Here is a 19,487-nt window from a genome sequence, read left to right as displayed (position 1 = left end):
GTTTTACTACTGGTCTATAAGCGGTTTTGCAAATCAGGGACAAAAAATTATCATTCAGGTATGTTCTGAAATTCGAAACTTTGAAATCGAGTCGATTTGCCAAATATTTTTTAATTATATCTGATGAAAGGAGTGAATATTCTCACTGAAAACTGTAAAAGAAGCAGCAGCGATATGAAAAAAAATCATTTTAATGCGAGACTTGTAATTTTTTAGGTTAAGAACCATCGAAGAAATGATCGAAATCGAGTCGATTTCAAATTTTCGAATTTCGGAACATGCCTGATTGTTTTTTGTAATTTTATCCAAAAGAAAATCAACAAGTTGTAATCGTTGTAAAACAATTTTAACTATGCGCATGTATTTGTGTTCGTATGTTCTACTGTAGTTTATAATGATTTTAATTTTTCGAATTTAATCAATAAAGATTAAAAATAATAATTAATATTTGAGTTATATTTTTTCGCTCAAAGCAAAATATTATTACTCGGTTTTTATTTTTTCGATTTCTTAAGTCCCAAAATTTTCAGGTCAAAATTTCAGTAAATTGCGTATGTCTGGCTGGAAAAGATAAAAACTATTATTTTTATACCCGAGCGCACTTGTGCACAAGGGTATATTAATTTTGTTCACATAACGGTTGTTTGTAACAGCCAAAACGAATCGAGATAGATATAGACAAATGTATACATAAATGATCAGGATGAAAAAAGAAATCGATTAAGCCATGTCTGTCTGTCCGTCCGTCCGTCCGTCTGTCCGTCTGTCCGTCTGTCCGTGTACACGATAACTCGAGCAAAAATTGAGATATCTCAACGAAATTTGGTATGTAGGTTTCCCTTAAGCCAAGGTAGGTTGGTATTGAAAATGGGCGAAATCGGACTTTAACCACACCCACTTCCCAGAAATACGAAAACTGCGATATTTTAGTAACTACTGAAGATAATTCACTCAAAATTGATATTTACAATAATTTTTAGACGAAAATGAAAATGGGCGTAGCCACGCCCACTTATGGTTACATGTGTATATCTTGGTAACCGCTGCACCAATTTCTTCCAAACTTGGCACAGTTGTTGGCCTTGGTACAGCATAAAAAACCGCCGAAACTTTTTAAAATCGGACAATAACCACGCCCACATCCCATATAACGGTAATTTAGAGAAATACAAAATCTTCGATAAATCATTAAATATTGAAGCTAATTTATTCAAAATTGATGCTTGCAACAATTCTTTACCAAGAAATACGTTTATGGTAAAATTTTGGAAAATGGGAGTGGCACCGCCCACTTATGATCACATATAAGTATACCGGTAACCGTTCTACCAATTTGTACCAAACTCGGTATGGTTATTGTACTTGCCACGTGTAAGCAAAACGTTGAAAATTATTGAAATCGGACTAAAATAACGGCCGATTCTCATATAACGGTAAATTTAAGAATTGCTTAAAACTTCAATATTTCGAAATTGAAGGACGCTAATTTACTCAAAATTGATACATCTCGGCTTACCATCTAGCGGAAGGTTTCGGAAGGGTGAAAAAACATATATTTAATACTTGCGCCGGGTATTTAATGTTCGGCTCCGCCCGAACTTAGACTTTCTTACTTGTTCTGTATATTTTGAACTAGTATGAGACTGGTATATTTCTGACCGAAATCTAACAATTGCCATCTCGTACGATATCCCCATGTTAAAAATACCAGTTGAGTGCATGGGAAAAAGATAGTTGGCTGACTAGTTGGGCATGCGGTTTATACTAGTTGTGAGCTAGTTTACAGCTAGTATATTTGACTACACGGTTGTGATCGAGAAAATAAGAATCAAATAATAATTATTTCCATTGAGCGAAAAAAAAACTCACTAATAATTATTATTTTTAAGCGAAAAAAATAAAAACCATAAAATAATGATTAAATGCTGATTTAAATTATTTTACTCATAGCGATTACCGTCCCTGTTGCAAATACATCGACGATATGCCTTAGGATACCGAGGAACCTTTTAATATAAATGACCAACACTTTTATCGTATCTGCTCGATTTTAGATAGACATTTCCTATTATGGCATGCCGTACTGTAGGGCCGAATATATGGATTTCGGAACACATTGTTTTTTTAGTAATAAGAAGGGGGATAATAACCATACTGGACAGTCCCTGGGATTCACAGATAATCCTTACCAAAAGGAAACTGCGTCTGTGAAAAGAGCAAAGGCAAGCAGTTGAACCTTTATTCGCATTCGCAAAGAACTCTAATTTTCTAACTGATTCGTGGCAACAAAATGGCTGTGGAGTTAGCACGGTGCAACTCAGCTCTGGCGCTATATCAAAGTTCGATCCTCTCAGTAATGGTCAAACGTAGCTAACCACAGGCATAGAGATCCACAATACTGCAGGGTCTATAGCTATGTTTAGCCTTACTACTACTCCAAGCGGTCTACAATTATCATCAAACTGAAAAGTAAGGATTTCCCTGTACCATCTGCTATTTATTCGGGACATTGGGGCTCTAGTTGCAAACAATGCAAGACAGCTTTAGGGATACAACATTTTGCTTTAGAAGCTGGAACTCATTAAAAGCAGAAAAAACGGTAAATCATCCCCTGTGCAACTATCTAATATCTAGAGTAAGGTTTCTTGAAATCGTTTTTTGTTTAACAAAACCAAAATCGCGTATGCTTTAGTGTTTTAAGTTCCTGGATTAAATTTGACCAAAGTAACTGAGAAGTCCTTCAACTCGTTCAGGTTAAATTGAGAGTTTTGATACTAAAAATTACGCTTTCAAGAGCCCTTACGAATTTTCGTATCTACTTAATTAAAATTTTCTGTCTCTCCAAAAAATTAAAAAAAAAAAATTATTTTAGCCCAAAATGTTAAAACAATTGCAAAAAAAAAGTGTGCACATAATGTTAGATATCATTGAATAGCTTTTAGCCAAGTTAGTTACAAAGAAGGAAAATAAAAATTTTGTGTATACATACTTTGTGCGAGCATGTGACAAATACAACAAGTGTCAATCAATTTCCAGTAACTTCACTTCCACTACTCACCGTATGGGCACTCGACTCGTTTGCTCCTCATCCGAGTAATCAATTTCGGGTTGTGGCGGCGGCTCATTGGCAAAGCCACTATCATTGCTGCTGTGCAATGAAGTCTTAGCAGCCGCGGCGGGTTTCAATTGACTACCACCACTGCCAGCGCTCATCGATGTGGACTGTTGTTTGGCAGATAGAATAGAACGATTCTTTAGTTAGAGAAAAAAGTGGAAATTTAGAGAACGTTTTTTTAGGTGGCGCTCCTAAAAAACAGAGCTCCACAACTCACATGTGCAGCTTGTGGTCCATTTTGTAGCTTATGTTGCTTGCGTCGCTCCATCACCGAGGGCACGCCATTCGGGGCGCCACAAAAGCTTTGCGATATATTCAATATACGACTGGCACTTTGACTCTGACTCTGACTATTCGATGGCACTGGTGCTGGTAGTGTAGGTGGTGGACCGGGACGTGGATTTGCGCCGCTGGCTGATGCGCGATACTGCGGGAGAGAATGCAAAGAAAGTTATTATGCAAACAAACAAAATTTTCAATTATGTAATTTCTCACACAAACCTTCTTTTGATTTCTGAATGTGTCGCCGAACATGCGCGTCGGCGATGACTCCTCGGCGCTATTATTGCGTCGGCGGTATGTTGAATCGCTCTCCATGGCAGGATCCATATGCACCTCGGGCATATAATGATCCTGATAGTTGCGCATGCCGCCATTTCGCTCGTAATGCACATTCTCATAACGATCGCTGCTGCGTTCGGTGTGACGTTCATTCACGTGATATTTTTCACGTTCACCAGCGCCGCCGCCCTCGGCATTGGTGTAAGCGATGGGGAACCAACCGAACATTTGAGTGCGTAAATTCTCACCGAACTGCCAACCTTTGGCCTTGCTGCCGACCAAAGCAATGCGATCGCCCTCATCGAAGGGCAGCTGATTTTCACCCGAAGGCATGTAGGCATAGAGCGCTTTCACCACAGGTCGTTGATCCCATTGGCCGTGATCGGTGTGGTCATTGGCTGCGGAAAAATTATTCTATGAAATTTTTAACGAATTTCAGCTATTGACTATTTGAAAGCTTGAAAGTTAAAACGGTACACATAATTTTGAGTCATATTTAATTTAGAAACTGAACTAATTTTTGTCCATCCGCAAACTGGAGATAAGATAAACTGTTAGTGACATAAAATGTGAGCTCTTAAATATTGGACGATTTTTTTTTTTGATAATTTAAAAGCTGAAAATAAATTTATTTCAATAAAAAACCGCACATAAATTTTTTAAAATTTATAATCATGACATAAATTTTTGGTAACTCTCATAAGTGTAAAATTATGTCCACTTGACGGGACTATTTAGCTGCACAGGTTTTAAATCAGCTAAATTAATGTCCCATATTAAAATTAACGCAAATATATGTCCAGATTTTAATTGGCCAAAAATATGGCATTGGTTTAAAATTACAAAAAAATGTATGCCCAGTTTTTTAAATTACGGAAAAATCTGCAAATTTTAAATAATCAAAAATCTACGCTCAGTTTTTATACTACCAAAAATATGTCCGATTCCTAAATTGCCAAAAATTTCAATTTTCAAATAATTAAAATTAAATCTAATTTTTAAGTCACTAACCAGTTTTTTAATTACTAATAATTGAATGCCTGTTTCTAAATAACCGAAAATTTATGTCCAGTTTTAAATTAAAAAAATTTCATATGTATGTTCGTTCAGTTTTTAAAGGCCAGTAAATTACACATGTCCAGTATTAAGATAGCTAATAATTTATGTCCCGTTCCAAATAGTCAAAAATGGTCAAAAATTTATGTTCAGTTTTAAATTATTAAAAAGCGTATTTCGTTTTTAATTGCAAAACAATAAAAAAGTCCTCAAACCATCAACCATGAATGTCCAGCTTTTAAATCGCCATAATAGTTTTTAAATTACCAAAAAATTATGTCCAACTTGTAAATTTCCAGTTTTCGAAATACCAAAAAAAATTTTTTTTTTTTAAGTTTCAAACTATCCTAAATTTATGTCCACTGTTTAACTTCAAGCATTCACTTCGCTACAGCAGCGCTACTTACAGTTCGTCACCGTTGTCAGATTGTAGTCGGATTTGGCGCGCGGCAGAGAATTCTGCGTGTAGCTCACATGGCTTTCGTGCAAGGTACGCATATCGCCGTAGGGCGCGTCCACGCTGCGTGATTTCTTCAGCTGTGATGATGACGAATTGCCAACGGCATGCATGTCCTCACCATCTTTGAGACGCTCCTGCAGCCGCAATTAGAGCAAAGCAGGTAGTGGAAAATTAAACAAAACAAACCAAAAAAAAAAAAAACGTAGCAGTCAATTTAAGTTAATAATCGTGAATCCGCACAAATCTCTACTTATTGCAGACATACGTACGTATGAAGGTAGTATGTATTTTGGCGTTTCCTGTAGTACTTACCATCCTCTTGCCACTGCTGGCATTGCTGTAGCTGCCAACGCCACCACCGCCGCCGCCCATCTCATACAAGGCAGCCGCTGGTATCACTTCACGTGAAGCGGCAATTTCTTGCCAATTTTCCAAATTGTTATCAATTACCATCTTGCCAGTGCTGTGATAGGCCATCCAATGCTTGGCTATGGAACATTGGCGTTCAAGCACGAAACCATACCGACGGCGCTCCTGTGTCATGGCCTATTAGCGAATATGAAAAATTCCAAAGAAATATTAAAACCAGCTGTTTATATGAACTTTAAAATGTGTAGCTGTAGAGGCTTAAGTATGCTTTTAAGCGCAAATGTTTATATGTATGTACATATGTATGTATATGCGCTTGCGCTGTATACGCTTGTGCCTTATTAAAGCAATTGTACGCAATTTTACTCACATTTTTGTAGCTTTGTTCGCAGAACGTATCCAATTTCTTTTTTTGATCCTCCAATATTTGGAGATTCTGCAAAAAGAGAGCAACACAGTTGTATTAATAAGGTATTAAGGAGTCTAATTTGGATGATAAAAGGTACGTGGGAAAATATTAGTTTGTTAAAAAAAATTGTGCAACTAGAATCATTTTTTCAAGTTAAGTAGATACTGGGCACTGCCCGCCGTGCGTTGCTAATTCACGCTCCTAAAATCTTTGAGGACACACAAGTGGCATTTTTATTGATATGATCATCAAAAACTTCTCCTAGATGGCTTTTCGTTTGATGTCCTTATTATAGTTGTGTTTAAGAGATAAGAGCAGCTGTCAAAAAAAAAAGGGGAGCAAGTTAGACCAACTCAGATCAGAAATCTCACGAAACACTTTTCAGGCAGAAATTCCCAAAATAGTTTCTTGCTCGAAGTTACTCCATTAAAAAAGCGATAGCGGAAAATCGTGCTCTAAGTTGCTCTAGTTCCACTTAGCGCAGGCTCATGGAACAGAAAGTAGAGCAAGTTAGAACAAGAAAAATCCTCATGAAATACAATTTTGTGAGATATCTTAACCTGGCGTAACCTAGAGCAACTTACTAAACATAACCTTTGTATATGTTTTGAAAGTTGGCCACCCTAGAGCAGCTTATTAAACATAACCTATAATTTGTATATGTTTTGAAAGTTGGTAACCCTAAACAAAAATTTTCAGAGATTTTTAAGCACCTTACGTTTGATATTTATATTAAAATTTTTTATTTTTTTTTTGGTAGTTGGCAATCCTATACAAAAATATTTCCATATCGAACACATTAGTGGCTAAAATTTTTAAGTTGCAACCCCACATACCTAAACATATTTTTAAGTAAATTTGTTTGAACTATTTTCATTTGATGCTCAGATTGTAATTTTAAATAAATGGAAACCCTATTTCAAAATATTTTCGTATTAAAGACCTAAGCGATACTAATTTCCAGTATATGGCTGCTCTAAATCAGGGACCGAAAATAACAGTTATTTTTTTAACAGTTAAACATGGCCAAATATTTTTTAAGGCCGAAAGTGTTTTCCTAATATTAAACAAACCGCTTATCTATATTAAAGAGAACTAAAATAGAGTTAGTGCGTAAAAATATTAAGCGCCAAAGTCGAAAAAAGGCGAGAAGAATGGCACAAAATTGTGCTTGCTGGGCATATACCCACCGATTACTTGAGTTTTATAATTTGACGTGTACAACACTGTTCTAGCTATTCAATATAATATAGACAGTTTCTAAATATCGCTCACTCACCCTTAACTCTTTTTCCGTATTCTCTGCACTAGCCTTTTTCTTGCGTTGCTTTTTCATTGTGGAGACTGCCTTCTGATAACTCTCCATGCGTACTTTGTGCTGTTGCAAGAATTTCTTTTGTTCATGTTGTACAACTTTTGTATCCTTTTCCAAATTTGTTTCCAATGGCACCAATAAATCAACATAGAACGCTTTTAACTAATAATAACGAAAAAAAAACAGAAAATTATAATTTTATGCATAAAACATAAGTTATGATTTATGATTCAGTGGCACAAAAACTAATAACATTCTATGGTTACTCACAATATTCATTTGTTGTTCTTGAATTTCTTTGTAAACGCTGACGACGTTCATTAAAGCCGCACCTTCAGAAAAACAAGAGAAATATGTATAAAAAATTATTAATTGAAAAAATAAGAGTGCAAAATAACAATACACATTAAAGTTAACGCTTAGCAGTTCGTGAACAATGAAATGCCTTTGAAAAGCATTTGTGTGTATCTCATGTCACACACTTATCTAACAGCTAGCAGCGGTTAACTGCACATAAGCTTTAGCTCTATACAATTTGTTGCCGCAACATTGTGTAGCAACACGTGCAGCTAGAAGATACTGCTATCTTGTAATTAGTTTTTGAATACGCTAGTATAGGCTGCTAGATAGACGAATCCTGCTTGTTTACCTTGTTTTTTTTTGTAGCTTTATATGCTGCTATTTTTTTTCTATTAATATTTTTCGCATATTTTTTTTTCTTCTTACCAATATCGTTAGTTCCACTTTGTTGTGCATTCATTGCCAGCTTGGCTAATGCTTCATTGAATAGACGTGACGCAGATGCAGCACCTGTGCAGCAACGGAAAATTAAGGAAGATCATCACATTAACATACAAAATACTTGGACATTTCGTAATAAATATATTCTAATGCTGATTGCTTATGATTATAATGCTACTTAATTTATTTTTACGACCAGCTATTTATCATATTTTTTTAGTATGTTTTTCTGGAATATTTTTTACTCACCATGCAGAGCTTTGAGATAACCCTTGCCCGCGGAGATGAGTTGACGTGCACCGGGATTAAATTTCTCTAATATGTTCTGGAAAATAAAACAAAAAAGGAAAGGTTTATGATTTTTTGCCTGGATCGTTAAATTGAGTAGTCTCTTACGTTAATCTAAGTCAATTTAAAATTTTAGTTAAATCTTAATTAAAATACCAATTGTTTACTATTAATACTATTAACATAGGAGTACACAAGTACACAAGTTTGTCTATCGAATAACGAAATTACTCATAGAAATGCAAATTAATTATCTGCTCCTAAGTATAGTACAAGTTGTGAAAAATATATATTCTTAAAATGTATGAACTAAGCGCATAGTCAGTCGCCAACTGCATGCTACTGCAATGAGTAACTGATAAAACGTAGTGTGTACCATAATTCATAGATACATATTTTTTACTGTATATGAACTGCAGTCATTTCTATTATTAAAAGTCACGACGTGCTAGACGTGCATGGCATATCTGCTAAATGTTTATTTAATAATTATCGCCAACGAATGTTGATAAAATCAAATTGTAAATGTTTAAATGATAATATTTATTTAAATTATTACATGTAAATCAATGAAAATTGTTTGGACTTAAGCGAAATGCTTAGAAGGACACTCGAATGTATTGCTATAATATTTTTCTTACATTTATAAAATGTTTAGCATATTTTTATTGTTGGCGGCCTAAGCAATTGTGGCCCAGTCCAACTCCAATATCTTCCGATGTGGGAATAAAAAGCTATAATTTTTTTTATCTGTTTCCCTGTCCTATAATTACCTGTGATGTCCCTACATTTGCTCGTCATTTAAATTGGAAGGAATAAAAATTGACTCGATTAACTCTTTGATGTAAAAGCGAAATGAACTTCCCATAGAATTATAGCCCATTTCCACTAAAGGTTTCAAGAATTTAAACATGCGGTAATCAGCAAGGTTTATTTTTTACTTTTTGCTTTTATACTTCCGCTTGCTTGTACTTAATAAGAGCATTTACCCCCTTCGAGTAATAATCTCCTATTTCCAATAGGCATAAACTGCAGTTAAGGCTTTGGGGAAATGAACTACTACTCTGCATATAGAGAAGTTTTTTCAACGTTGCCTTATTTATTATTATTAACCCACTTCCAAAAAATGAGGAGGTTATCAGTTCGTCGGAATATTTTTTTTTATGTATGTTATCGCATAACTTTGGACCACGTCAACCGATTTCAATCAGTGGATCATGAGATATATATATATATTTTTTTTTTATATGAGAGTTGAAGTCGGTTTTTTTGCTAAAAATTACTTGTTTTCTTTTCTAAGCTTTTGAAATGTAGTAACAATATTTTCTTTCTAAACACTTTCTCCGACAATAGCAGTATTTCCTTTCTTTTTTTAAACTTCCTGTTCGATTTATAAAAGCAGGATTCCGACCAAAGACGTTACATCAGAAAGATTTTAAATTAGCTAGAAGAATGGGGTTAAGATAGTTTCACCAAACAGGGTCACAGTTTACCCATAAGAATTTGTCATTTATAATGCCACTACGAACGGTAAAAGTTAAGCCACAGCGATAAACGACAAATGTAATAAACTAAGTTTCACAGATGGAAGATTTCCATCCAGGCCAGCTATTATTGTTGTTGTAACGGCTACTCAACCCTGCTTAGATCGGCTTGTCTTTCAATAGTTGTCGTCAAGCTCGACTAACGGAATACCCAGGAATCGTGATATTCTATTGGGTTTGCCCATAGGGACAGAGGTGTTAGCTGAGAGGGGTTTAAGAGGCATGCAAAGCGATGTCTCGAAACGTGGGGTATCTCTCCGTATGCCGGGCACTCGTTGGGCACATCTGCTCAGGTACGAATTTAACCTGCAGCAGTAGCCAGAGCGAAGTTGAGCTATTGTGGTTCGAGCCTCCTGAAACAGACAAAGTTCTGGACTGTCGGTATGCTGTCGGGTCCAGAGGTAGGGTTGTCCACGTTGGTGACACCCTACTAGAATTGTTTGCAGAGTATTGTATTATGCTCCCTGATGGGGGAGAATTTTTGTCTTGTGGCGTAGATAGTGTTGTGGCGACATCAGAAGAAATCCGGCCGCCATCCAGAGTGCCGTGTTTTGGCAGGTCTGTACCTATGTCCACTGCGTGCCACTAGTCCCCGCCGACCACATGGCGCTGCATAGTTTAGAACCTGCCGACTAATTGCCTTGTATGTTGCCAGCAACGTTTCTGTGTCTTTTCCCCAGGTGCTGCCGGCTACCCATTTCAGGACCTTGTTGAGACTCTTTAGTCTATTTACAATCACGGTTGTATGCGCCGAGAAGGAAAACAGACTATGGAAGGTAACTCCGAGAATTTTCGGGTTATTCACCATCGGAATTTGTACACCATCGAAATGAATTCCCAGCTGTAATCTGACCTCCTTCGTCCGGGTGGTAAAAAGAGTTGAGGGGGGAGCTTTAAGTGAGCTCCTCAGGGCTGATTAAAATCTGGATAGTTTGAGAAGAAGTGTTGACATTTTTCCACCAACTCGTCCACCAAACAGCTGCAAAATAAAGGATCCAGTGTGATACTAAGTCCCATCGCGTGAATTACAATCCGATAGTATCATGTCAATATGGCCAACAGAATTGAGAGTTATGGCTTTGATAAATTTTTCCATCCTGAACAAACAAGAGTCCCATCTGTTCAAGAGTAGTCCTCTTGTAATCAAATGTTTCTCTCTTTTTTTCGATTAGATCGACTCGAGGTTGCCCTTTCTGTCCAACTAGTCCACCGTGCAGTTTCCTAAAATATTACTGTGGCCTGCCATCCATGCCCATATCGTACACGATCTTCAAACACAACTCAAAATTTTACGTTCGTCAGAAAATTCGAAAAACTATTTTTTGGGACATGCTAATTATATTGACAAGGAAGACTGTAACTTAGATTTTTTCAACAAATTAAAACAAAAATTTTCTCTAGCTTTTGCTGAGAGGTAAATAAAAGCTTTGTGTACATTTTTAATACATAATTTCAAAAATGCCAAATGGTTCTGTCACTTTCGAAGATCGTGTGCGATATGTAGTAGTTGCCCCCAACCTACGTCCAGAAGCAAGACGACAAATGGTTGAGCTCCAGAATGAAGGGAAACTCTTGATTTATTCACAAACAGTAAGGCGAGTAAGGTTTGAAGGCCTATACCTATCAACATTTCTTAAGAAACAATGTAACTGTACAATGGCAAAATAAGTTATTAGATCCCACCGAGATGTGATGAAATATTTTTCCTCAAATTATCAGAATTACTTGACTTACTATGCTCACTGCTTACGAAGATATACAAAGATCCTAACCTCTGCCACATTCCAAAGAAGTGATTTGTCAGAGGGTTTATACAAAGAGGAGGTAAGGCTTTGCATGTCAAAGCTAAATATTCTGAAAAGGCTACTATATACGCAAACTCATACAAGCATACTGTAAAAAAAGTCCATGGACTTTGCACTCCAAAAAAGTCTGCCTAATATTGATAGAGGACTTTTTCTTCTTTCGCGTTTGAAAGAGAGCTTGCATTCAAACAAGATTTCGATATAGAAGGAGCATTTAATAACGTGTATCCCTTACTTTGGAACCTCACCGTTCACAGTTCTTTTGAGACAGCAAAAAATTGATTACCAAGTTTAGGCTTATACTAGCGACATAACATTGAAAAATTATCTCCAGATTGTAGACGACCTTTTTTCTGAACGCTCCATGAAACTATAAGTCCCTACTAATATTTCAAAGTAAATAATTAAAGTTTAATGCATTTCACTTAAGTATATGAAACTCACTCTCCTTCTAGCTTTTATTGTCATATTTTAGTAGCTGTGCGAAGCGCTTGTCCCACTTTTTCATTAGACAACCATAAACATAAATATTTAAAATTTTATACCACGCAATTAGTTTGTATTTTTATGTACACACCTCTAGGTTTTATGCAAATGTATAAAAATATTTAGCATTTGACACAGATACCAAATTCATTCTTGGCTTAGGGAGATGAGAGCAAATAGCGGCTGTGCGGTATAAGCATGCGCAAATGCAAATCAATGACTGAAAAGCATTTTAACGAGCTTTAGAATAAAAAAAAGCATTAAGTAAATGATGATGGTGTGCTAAGAAAAAACTAATGATAATTAAATAATGAAAAAGGCTAACAGAAGAAAGAAATAATACAAGAAATTAGAAAAAAAACATTTAAAGATAAGAACTGTGAGAAAGCTCACTTTATTGCTTTTGTAAATAGAAAAGTTGTAGAGTTAACGAGGTTGCTAATAATATAAATATGTATGTGGTGGAAAAATAAATAGGAACACAACATTTTTTCAAATTTTGCCTATGTTTCTTTCGTTTACTTAATATTTATTATTTTTTTTATAAAATTATAGCTCATTATTTAACAAAAATCATATTAATTCACATTTTAAACTTGTGCAAAAATTATAAAAATTCTGCAAAATCGCATCTAAATTTTCAACTTTTAAGATTTTTTAGACTTTTATGTTGGTAGTTTTATAGCCCATTAAATGTAAGTAGAATGAAGTGTAAGTTTTAAGTTGCTAAAGAATCGCGTGAATTTTTGGTAATAATTTTTAAAGCATTTTCTTCCATACAAAGTATGTTCGAGAATTTTTTTTTATGGAAAAAAGTGCATATTACATTCAGAATAAAAATAATCGAAAACCAAAGCAATTTTTTGGGAGCTTCAAACTCGCACTTTATTCCATTAAAATTAAATGGGCTATAAAACTGCATACTCGAAAAAATTCTGAAAAATCTGATTAAAAAATTGTAAATTTAGATGCAATTTCGCAGAATTTTTATAATTTTTGCACAAAGTTTCAAATATAAAGGTGCATGGTTTTTGTTAGATAATGAGCTACACTTTTATAAAAAAAAATAATAAATATGAAATAAACACCAGAAAAGTTGGAAAAATACGTTAAAATGTCGTGTCCCTATTTATTTTTCCCCGCCTGTAGTATATTATCGTGATCCTGCATTTTTTGCAGCCATCCCCCATGCCACCGGGGCTTTGAAGTTTTTTATATATTTAACATGGTGAAAATAAAATATTTCAAGAATTGCTTTAGAATGTTTTATCGAATAATAATAGTTTTTTATCCAATAAAAATATTTCACTTCAGTAATTTTCAAAAAACTAAGATTACATATCGACTGCTGTGTGGAAGATCGACCTATCTCTGCAGCCAGTTCGAAAATGCCCTATCTAAAAAAACTTTTCAAGAACGCCCTATTTCAGAATTTGGTTGAAGAACGCCACATTTTCAAATTCGTTTCAAAAACGCCCTATCTCAGCTGCCGATTCAAAAATGCCCTATATCAGCACATTTTCAATACATTTTGAAGTTAGATAGGGCATTTTTAAACCAAATTCTAAGGTAGGACGTTCTTCAAGCAGATTCTGTGATAGCGTGATTTTTCAATAAAATTCTGAAATAGGGCGTTCTTGACAAGTTTTTTGAGATGAGGCGTTTTCGAACTGGCTACCGAGATAGGTCTTCCACTCAGCAGTCGATATACAGAATATTTAACTCTATCTTCAAATATGAAAATCCTACCTTATATAAACACAAAAAATTGTGAAATTTTATAATTGAATATGAATTATAACCTGATTTCTCAAGGAAAATATTTTAACTTGATCAAAAAAGATTTATTGTTAACTATTATATAGCAATTCTACGAAAAATTGTATTTTCCCATGTAAACATACTTTAGAAAACTCCAGAGCCCCGCTGACTTTAATAAAATATTAACCGCATTCAAATTTAAAAAAAATATATCGGGTAAATTCTCCTTGTTTAACATTAGGTTTGATTCTTTACATTTTCGGGCTAGTTTCGAGCAAATGAGCGTAAGTATGAAATGCTCTCACAAAAGTTCGTTAACTGCTCCAAACCACGGGAACACAAAAATCCATTTTCGTGCCAAAAACTAAACGTCAAACCGCAAAAAATTATAAGTCTAAGATTTGACCAGCAGCGAACAAAATAACGTTAATTGAATAGTTCACTAAATGTTTTTTCACTTATCAAGCGACTTCGGGCTAGTGAGAAGCAAAACTTTCTCTCCCAAAGTGGCTCTAACCAGACCGAGAACCAACCAAATAAACACAAATTGGGCACTTTAGGGACAGACTAATATATGGACATTAATCAAAAAATAAATAAAAAATTGGCTTGATCCATTTAATTCGAAGCATACTTTTCATATAAATTTAGCCTTAAGAACGTCTTAAAAATGCCATAAAAAGGTACACCGATGAATATATGAGTCCGAAATTTTGCCCTTATGTTTGTAATGACGTGGTACATGAACTCAAAATAATAAACCTAACCGCAAAAATGACTTAAAATTGCCTAAAACACACCAATTAATATATGATCCAGAAATTTCGTGCATATATTTTTAATGGCGTTATGTATGAACCTTTAAAATTTGGGCGTAATCGTTTTATTTCAAAGCACATCACCCATGCAAACCTGACCTCAAAAACGCTTTAAAATTAGCACCTGTGAATAACCATGACGAAGATGGAGGAAACATAGTTTTTTCCATCAAAAGTGTCAAAGCATTTATAAAATGTTATCTTTGTCTGCTTATATTTATTAAAATAGTTGGTCGATTGCACTTACTTTTTCTCTATTTTATCTAGAAAGTGCTGTGTTTTTATATGAACCAACAACAAAAAAAATAAAAAGTGCTTAAGTGAACAAAAATCTTAATCAGTTTTAGTTGAATAAGAATCTTCAGACTTTTGTTGATTTTATTTTGTATAAAACAGCCAATTTGGTACAAAGTTATAATGTATTTTTCTTATTCAATTATCACTTTGTTAGGCTAAACCATTCAAATATTAAAATTCAATACCCAAAAAATTTTATTTTTTCCGCCGAAATACCACTTTACCCCTGATTTTCCTACGCATTTTTGGATCACCATATATTTTTTTTTAAATAAAAATTTCTGAACATACGCTCTAGAGTGTGAAACAAGTTTTCCCACATTCCCTACATTATTTGTTATTGCGTATCTACGAATCCCCAAATGGAAACCTTCACCAAATATTTACTCAATCCGGACAAGGAGGCAGCAAAATTCCTTTTTAGTGCAAAAGAAAATATAAGATCGCTGATTGGATTGGGCTCGATATGAAACCAAAGGGGCAACATATACATATCTACCATCCATAATGGGCATTGAGAGGAAAATTGTATCGTGTATAACTGACGATTATAGCTAACGAGTAAATTCAGTAAACTCTAAAACTGTTGATTCAGCGATTTGTAATAAAAATTTGTACAAACTAATAAAACAATACAAAACTGCGAACACGTCTCATTGCCAATGTAACAATGCAAATAAATGGCGCTGCTAAACTCTTCAACACTTAAGCAAAATTAACAACAACAACAAAAAATATACAAATCAACCGCAACTTGTTGCCATAAGCGCCAATCACACACGTTCATGAACGAATTAATTGTAGGCTGACAAGTATTTTGTAATTAAATTTGTAAGAAATGACATCACACACATGCGAATAAGACGCAGCGAGGCGGCAGCAACTGCGCAACAAAGACAGGTTAAGCCGGCAAGGCAAGCAAGCCGGCATGAAAATGCAATAAAAACTAAATAAAATTTATAAGACAAAAATAGCAGGCAATAAAATAATTTAATTACTGACAACATTTGAGTCGGCAATTGAATTGAAATTTGAAGGCAGCGAAAAATGTAGCGCAAAACATGCAATCAACGTGCCACCAACGTTTAGCGACAATTTGGCGTTAATGCGGCACAAATGTAATAGCAATAGCTACTATAGTTTTTTTTTGTAATTATTTCGTGTGAGCGCAGCAAGACTTAATTTTTTTAGGCTTGGCCGCATTTAAAATGTTTTAGCCAAATTAATTACATATGTATGTATCTATGTGCGTGTTATGTGGCAAGTTGAAGGAGTAAAACAAGTTTACTAAAACAAATTTCTTTGTCCACACCTGCTGCGACATTTTCACAAAGAGTCTGTCCAATTTACAGTTTTTTTTTTTTTTAATTTGGCAACTTTATAAAAGCGTGTAAACAATTAGTTCAGTCAAATGACTTTCCTTGACAAAGAGCTGTCATTCAAACTTAATTTCCGAACAACAGCTTCAACATGCCATTCAATCGTCGTCATAAACAATTTGCAGTCATAAATCATTCGAGCAAATAACGCTTGTAAATAAATATTCGTTTGCCGTGTCACATTCCAAGAAAGAAATGATATGACACAAAAAAAGAAAAACAACGCAGCTTGAAAGCACTACTCAGTTTAATTAGCTACAAGTATTTGGTTTGGTTGTGGTCACTGCGCATGCGCATAGATGCGGGTTCAACAATAGTTTAATTGTTTTGCAAAATTATGGCATTTGAGTGGCTAAGTATGTATAAGCGCCCAAGTGTTTACAATTGATGTGTTAATGTATTTGTAGGTGTGTGCGTAGCATTTCCGCCTTTCAAATATTTTTTCCACAGTAATCTTTGGTTATTCAGCCATAAACACCTACAGTTTAGGGGAGAACAATAAGATCAAAAAAGCATTGAATAATGTTGCAAAAGTAAACAAATTAAAAATATAAAATAATGGCAGCATCTGAAGCCGCGGATATGCTTCAGAAAAATATAATAGAAATACAAAAAAAAAACAAATTAAAGTAATAGTGTAAATATGGATTTTAAATTTGACGCGCCTTTTGGCGTAGCAGAAATTCCAGAGTACATATGTATGAGTTGTTTATTTTGAAAAAGTCACTTCCCAGCTCTGGTACTTACATGGCCGGGTACTGATACTTTAAAAGTAATCGGCTCATGTATTAGTATTAAAAGTAAAATATAACATAAATGAGAATTGTTTTTGAGCTTGTATAGAATGAAAAAAAACTTCAAATTAGAATGAATGATCAAAACAAAACCGGTATACAGCGCAGGTCAGTGCTCGCCTTCACAAATGTGTAAGTGCCATAAATATTCTGCAGAATTCTTCTCCCGAACATTCATCACGTTCTGAGTTTGGTCGATTTTTCCGACTGGGTGTAAGATGATTTATTTTTGAACGAATTTCCGTCAAACTTGACAGCGACGATGACGAAAATTCGTTCCAAAATAAATCATACTTTAATAATTTTTTTTTGCCCAGCTTGTCCGGTGACTCATTATCCCCTATCCCACAGTGGTCTGATACCTTGCAAACACTCATTTATAAGTGTTTAGAGGTGACCACACTTTTTGGAAACCTTCGGATGGCCGCTTAGCTGTCTGAAAAGATAACTTTTAATGCATACACATATATGTACATACATACGTACAAATATTTGCAAGTGTATATATATATATATATATATATATATATATATATATATATATGTAAGTCCAACCGGTTAAGCTGTTACTATCTGCTTAAAATATCTGCAATGCCCAGCTTAGCCTCATGGCTATTGACTACCGTGGCCACACTGGCACTTGCGGCGTAAATTATATTATAATAGGAATACATATATACAAATTCATGTAAGTATGTATGTGTATTTGGTTCATACCTCAGCTTGGCTTAACACTTTCATTGACCAAGTATTGGCAACCCGGGTAGAGAAGAGGGAATGTGGTCTGCAAACTGAATGGCCATTGAGCAAATACTCTTACCAGTTTAGGGTCAGCTGAAATGTAAAAGTTATACAAATACAGCCAACACTAAGTTATAATAGTATTCAGCACTTTCAACACACGCCACAAAGTTTTAAACCATTATAGAGCCAAAACGAATACTTGCGCAGAACAGAATACAAAAAAAAACTTTACTCGCTCAAACATGTATAGTATAACATAAGCAACTGATATGTGTTCGCCTAGATAACATATGTATGAATGTACATACATATGTATATGTGTGCATCTAAATCTACTAAACGCTTTTATTCTAACGTCTATTATACGCTTTGGAATTTACTGATTGAACATAAGTTGCCTTGCGCCAGCGAACGAATGCAACTTGCAACGACGAAAGCCTTAAGCAACAAACCTGTTAAGCTAATGACTACATTGGCGATGGCGGCGTACAGGCCAGGGACACACCTACCAAATTGTGTATTAGCTAAATTCTTTTTGCTGCTCTTTTAGTTGCTACGTTGACTAGTGTTGTTGTTATTGTTAGCCGCAAGAATGCCAATTAGAAAAAATGTTATACAAAAACTCAGGCGCTGTTAAGCGAAGTCGCAAATAAAATTTTTGTGCAACGAGTGTGGAAAAGTGAGTTTGAAAAATTGTGTTCATGGCATTTAAATTCGAAATTGAGTTGAGGAAAAATTTAAAAGTAGCCATAAATAACAAAAAGTTGCTGATGTAAAAGTACATTTATCTTGACTTTAAAGTAAAGTAGTAAAATTTAGAGCGAGGTATACAAGGTTCCGAAGTCAACAGATGTTTGCATAGTCTTCAGATACAGTTCAGTTCCGAGCGTGAGCATTTAAGAATCTATATGTTGTTTAAAAGTTATGATCGAAATTTGATTTGATAGAAGATGAGTGTCTTGCATACAATCCATCTGAGCTTAAAGGAATGCATTTGACTAAAACGATGGAAACTATTTTACGCATTCCCTTGATCTGTACCACAGCATAGCAAAAATAATTCTCCCTTTAGACGAAATTTTTATAAAAAAAAGACCATTCTCCTCTTGACATTTTTATAAAGCACTGAGCAAGCAAATAGAGATAACGTTGGAAATTCGTTTAAATATTTAAAAAAAAAGTTTGTAGGGTTTGAGTTACACACACACACAAATGTACGATAATAGAAGTTTATGATATTAAATGCAAAAACCTAACTAATAAAAGAATACCTACATATATATTACCGGATTTTCTCAAACTTACGTGTTTTCGATTGCAATATAGAAACATGAAAACAAAATCATGTATTCCTTTTTTCTTTGTGAAAAAACGACGCAAAGTTTTTCGATTGAGCTCTACATAACTTTGAAACCAGATATATACCAAAGGACCAAAGTTAGCTATCGTAGTTGACGACTACGAAATTCTCCACAGGGTATATATCGTCGGTCCCTACGAAGAGTAGCACATTTCACTATTCGCGTGGAAGACTAGCACATTTCA

The 19,487-nt window shown here is 34.8% G+C and overlaps 1 protein-coding gene across 3 annotated transcripts in view; it reads right to left on the bottom strand.

Moving 5' to 3' along the window:
* The window catches only part of LOC118739135 (general transcriptional corepressor trfA-like), a 109,737-nt gene that overhangs the window by 8,479 nt on the left and 81,771 nt on the right, over positions 1–19,487 (bottom strand). For 2 of the 3 annotated variants that reach the window (XM_036470301.1, XM_036470299.1), the window contains exons 3-12: positions 8,276–8,351; positions 8,012–8,095; positions 7,556–7,617; positions 7,250–7,447; positions 5,932–5,997; positions 5,505–5,738; positions 5,140–5,326; positions 3,617–4,074; positions 3,333–3,542; positions 3,059–3,252 (exon numbers count right to left, since the gene is read on the bottom strand). In XM_036470301.1, coding sequence (XP_036326194.1) covers positions 3,059–3,252; positions 3,333–3,542; positions 3,617–4,074; positions 5,140–5,326; positions 5,505–5,738; positions 5,932–5,997; positions 7,250–7,447; positions 7,556–7,617; positions 8,012–8,095; positions 8,276–8,351 — 1,769 coding nt within the window. The remainder of the gene's footprint in view (positions 1–3,058; positions 3,253–3,332; positions 3,543–3,616; positions 4,075–5,139; positions 5,327–5,504; positions 5,739–5,931; positions 5,998–7,249; positions 7,448–7,555; positions 7,618–8,011; positions 8,096–8,275; positions 8,352–19,487) is intronic. The other variant, XM_036470300.1, reaches the window with a different exon arrangement.

Source organism: Rhagoletis pomonella, unplaced genomic scaffold, assembly GCF_013731165.1.
Source record: "Rhagoletis pomonella isolate Grant_MI unplaced genomic scaffold, Rhpom_1.0 Rhpom_scaffold_00005, whole genome shotgun sequence".
Classification (NCBI taxonomy): Eukaryota; Metazoa; Arthropoda; class Insecta; order Diptera; family Tephritidae; genus Rhagoletis; species Rhagoletis pomonella.
The sequence above is the reverse complement of the archived record's forward strand: the minus strand, read 5'-3'. Positions and strand labels throughout refer to the sequence as shown.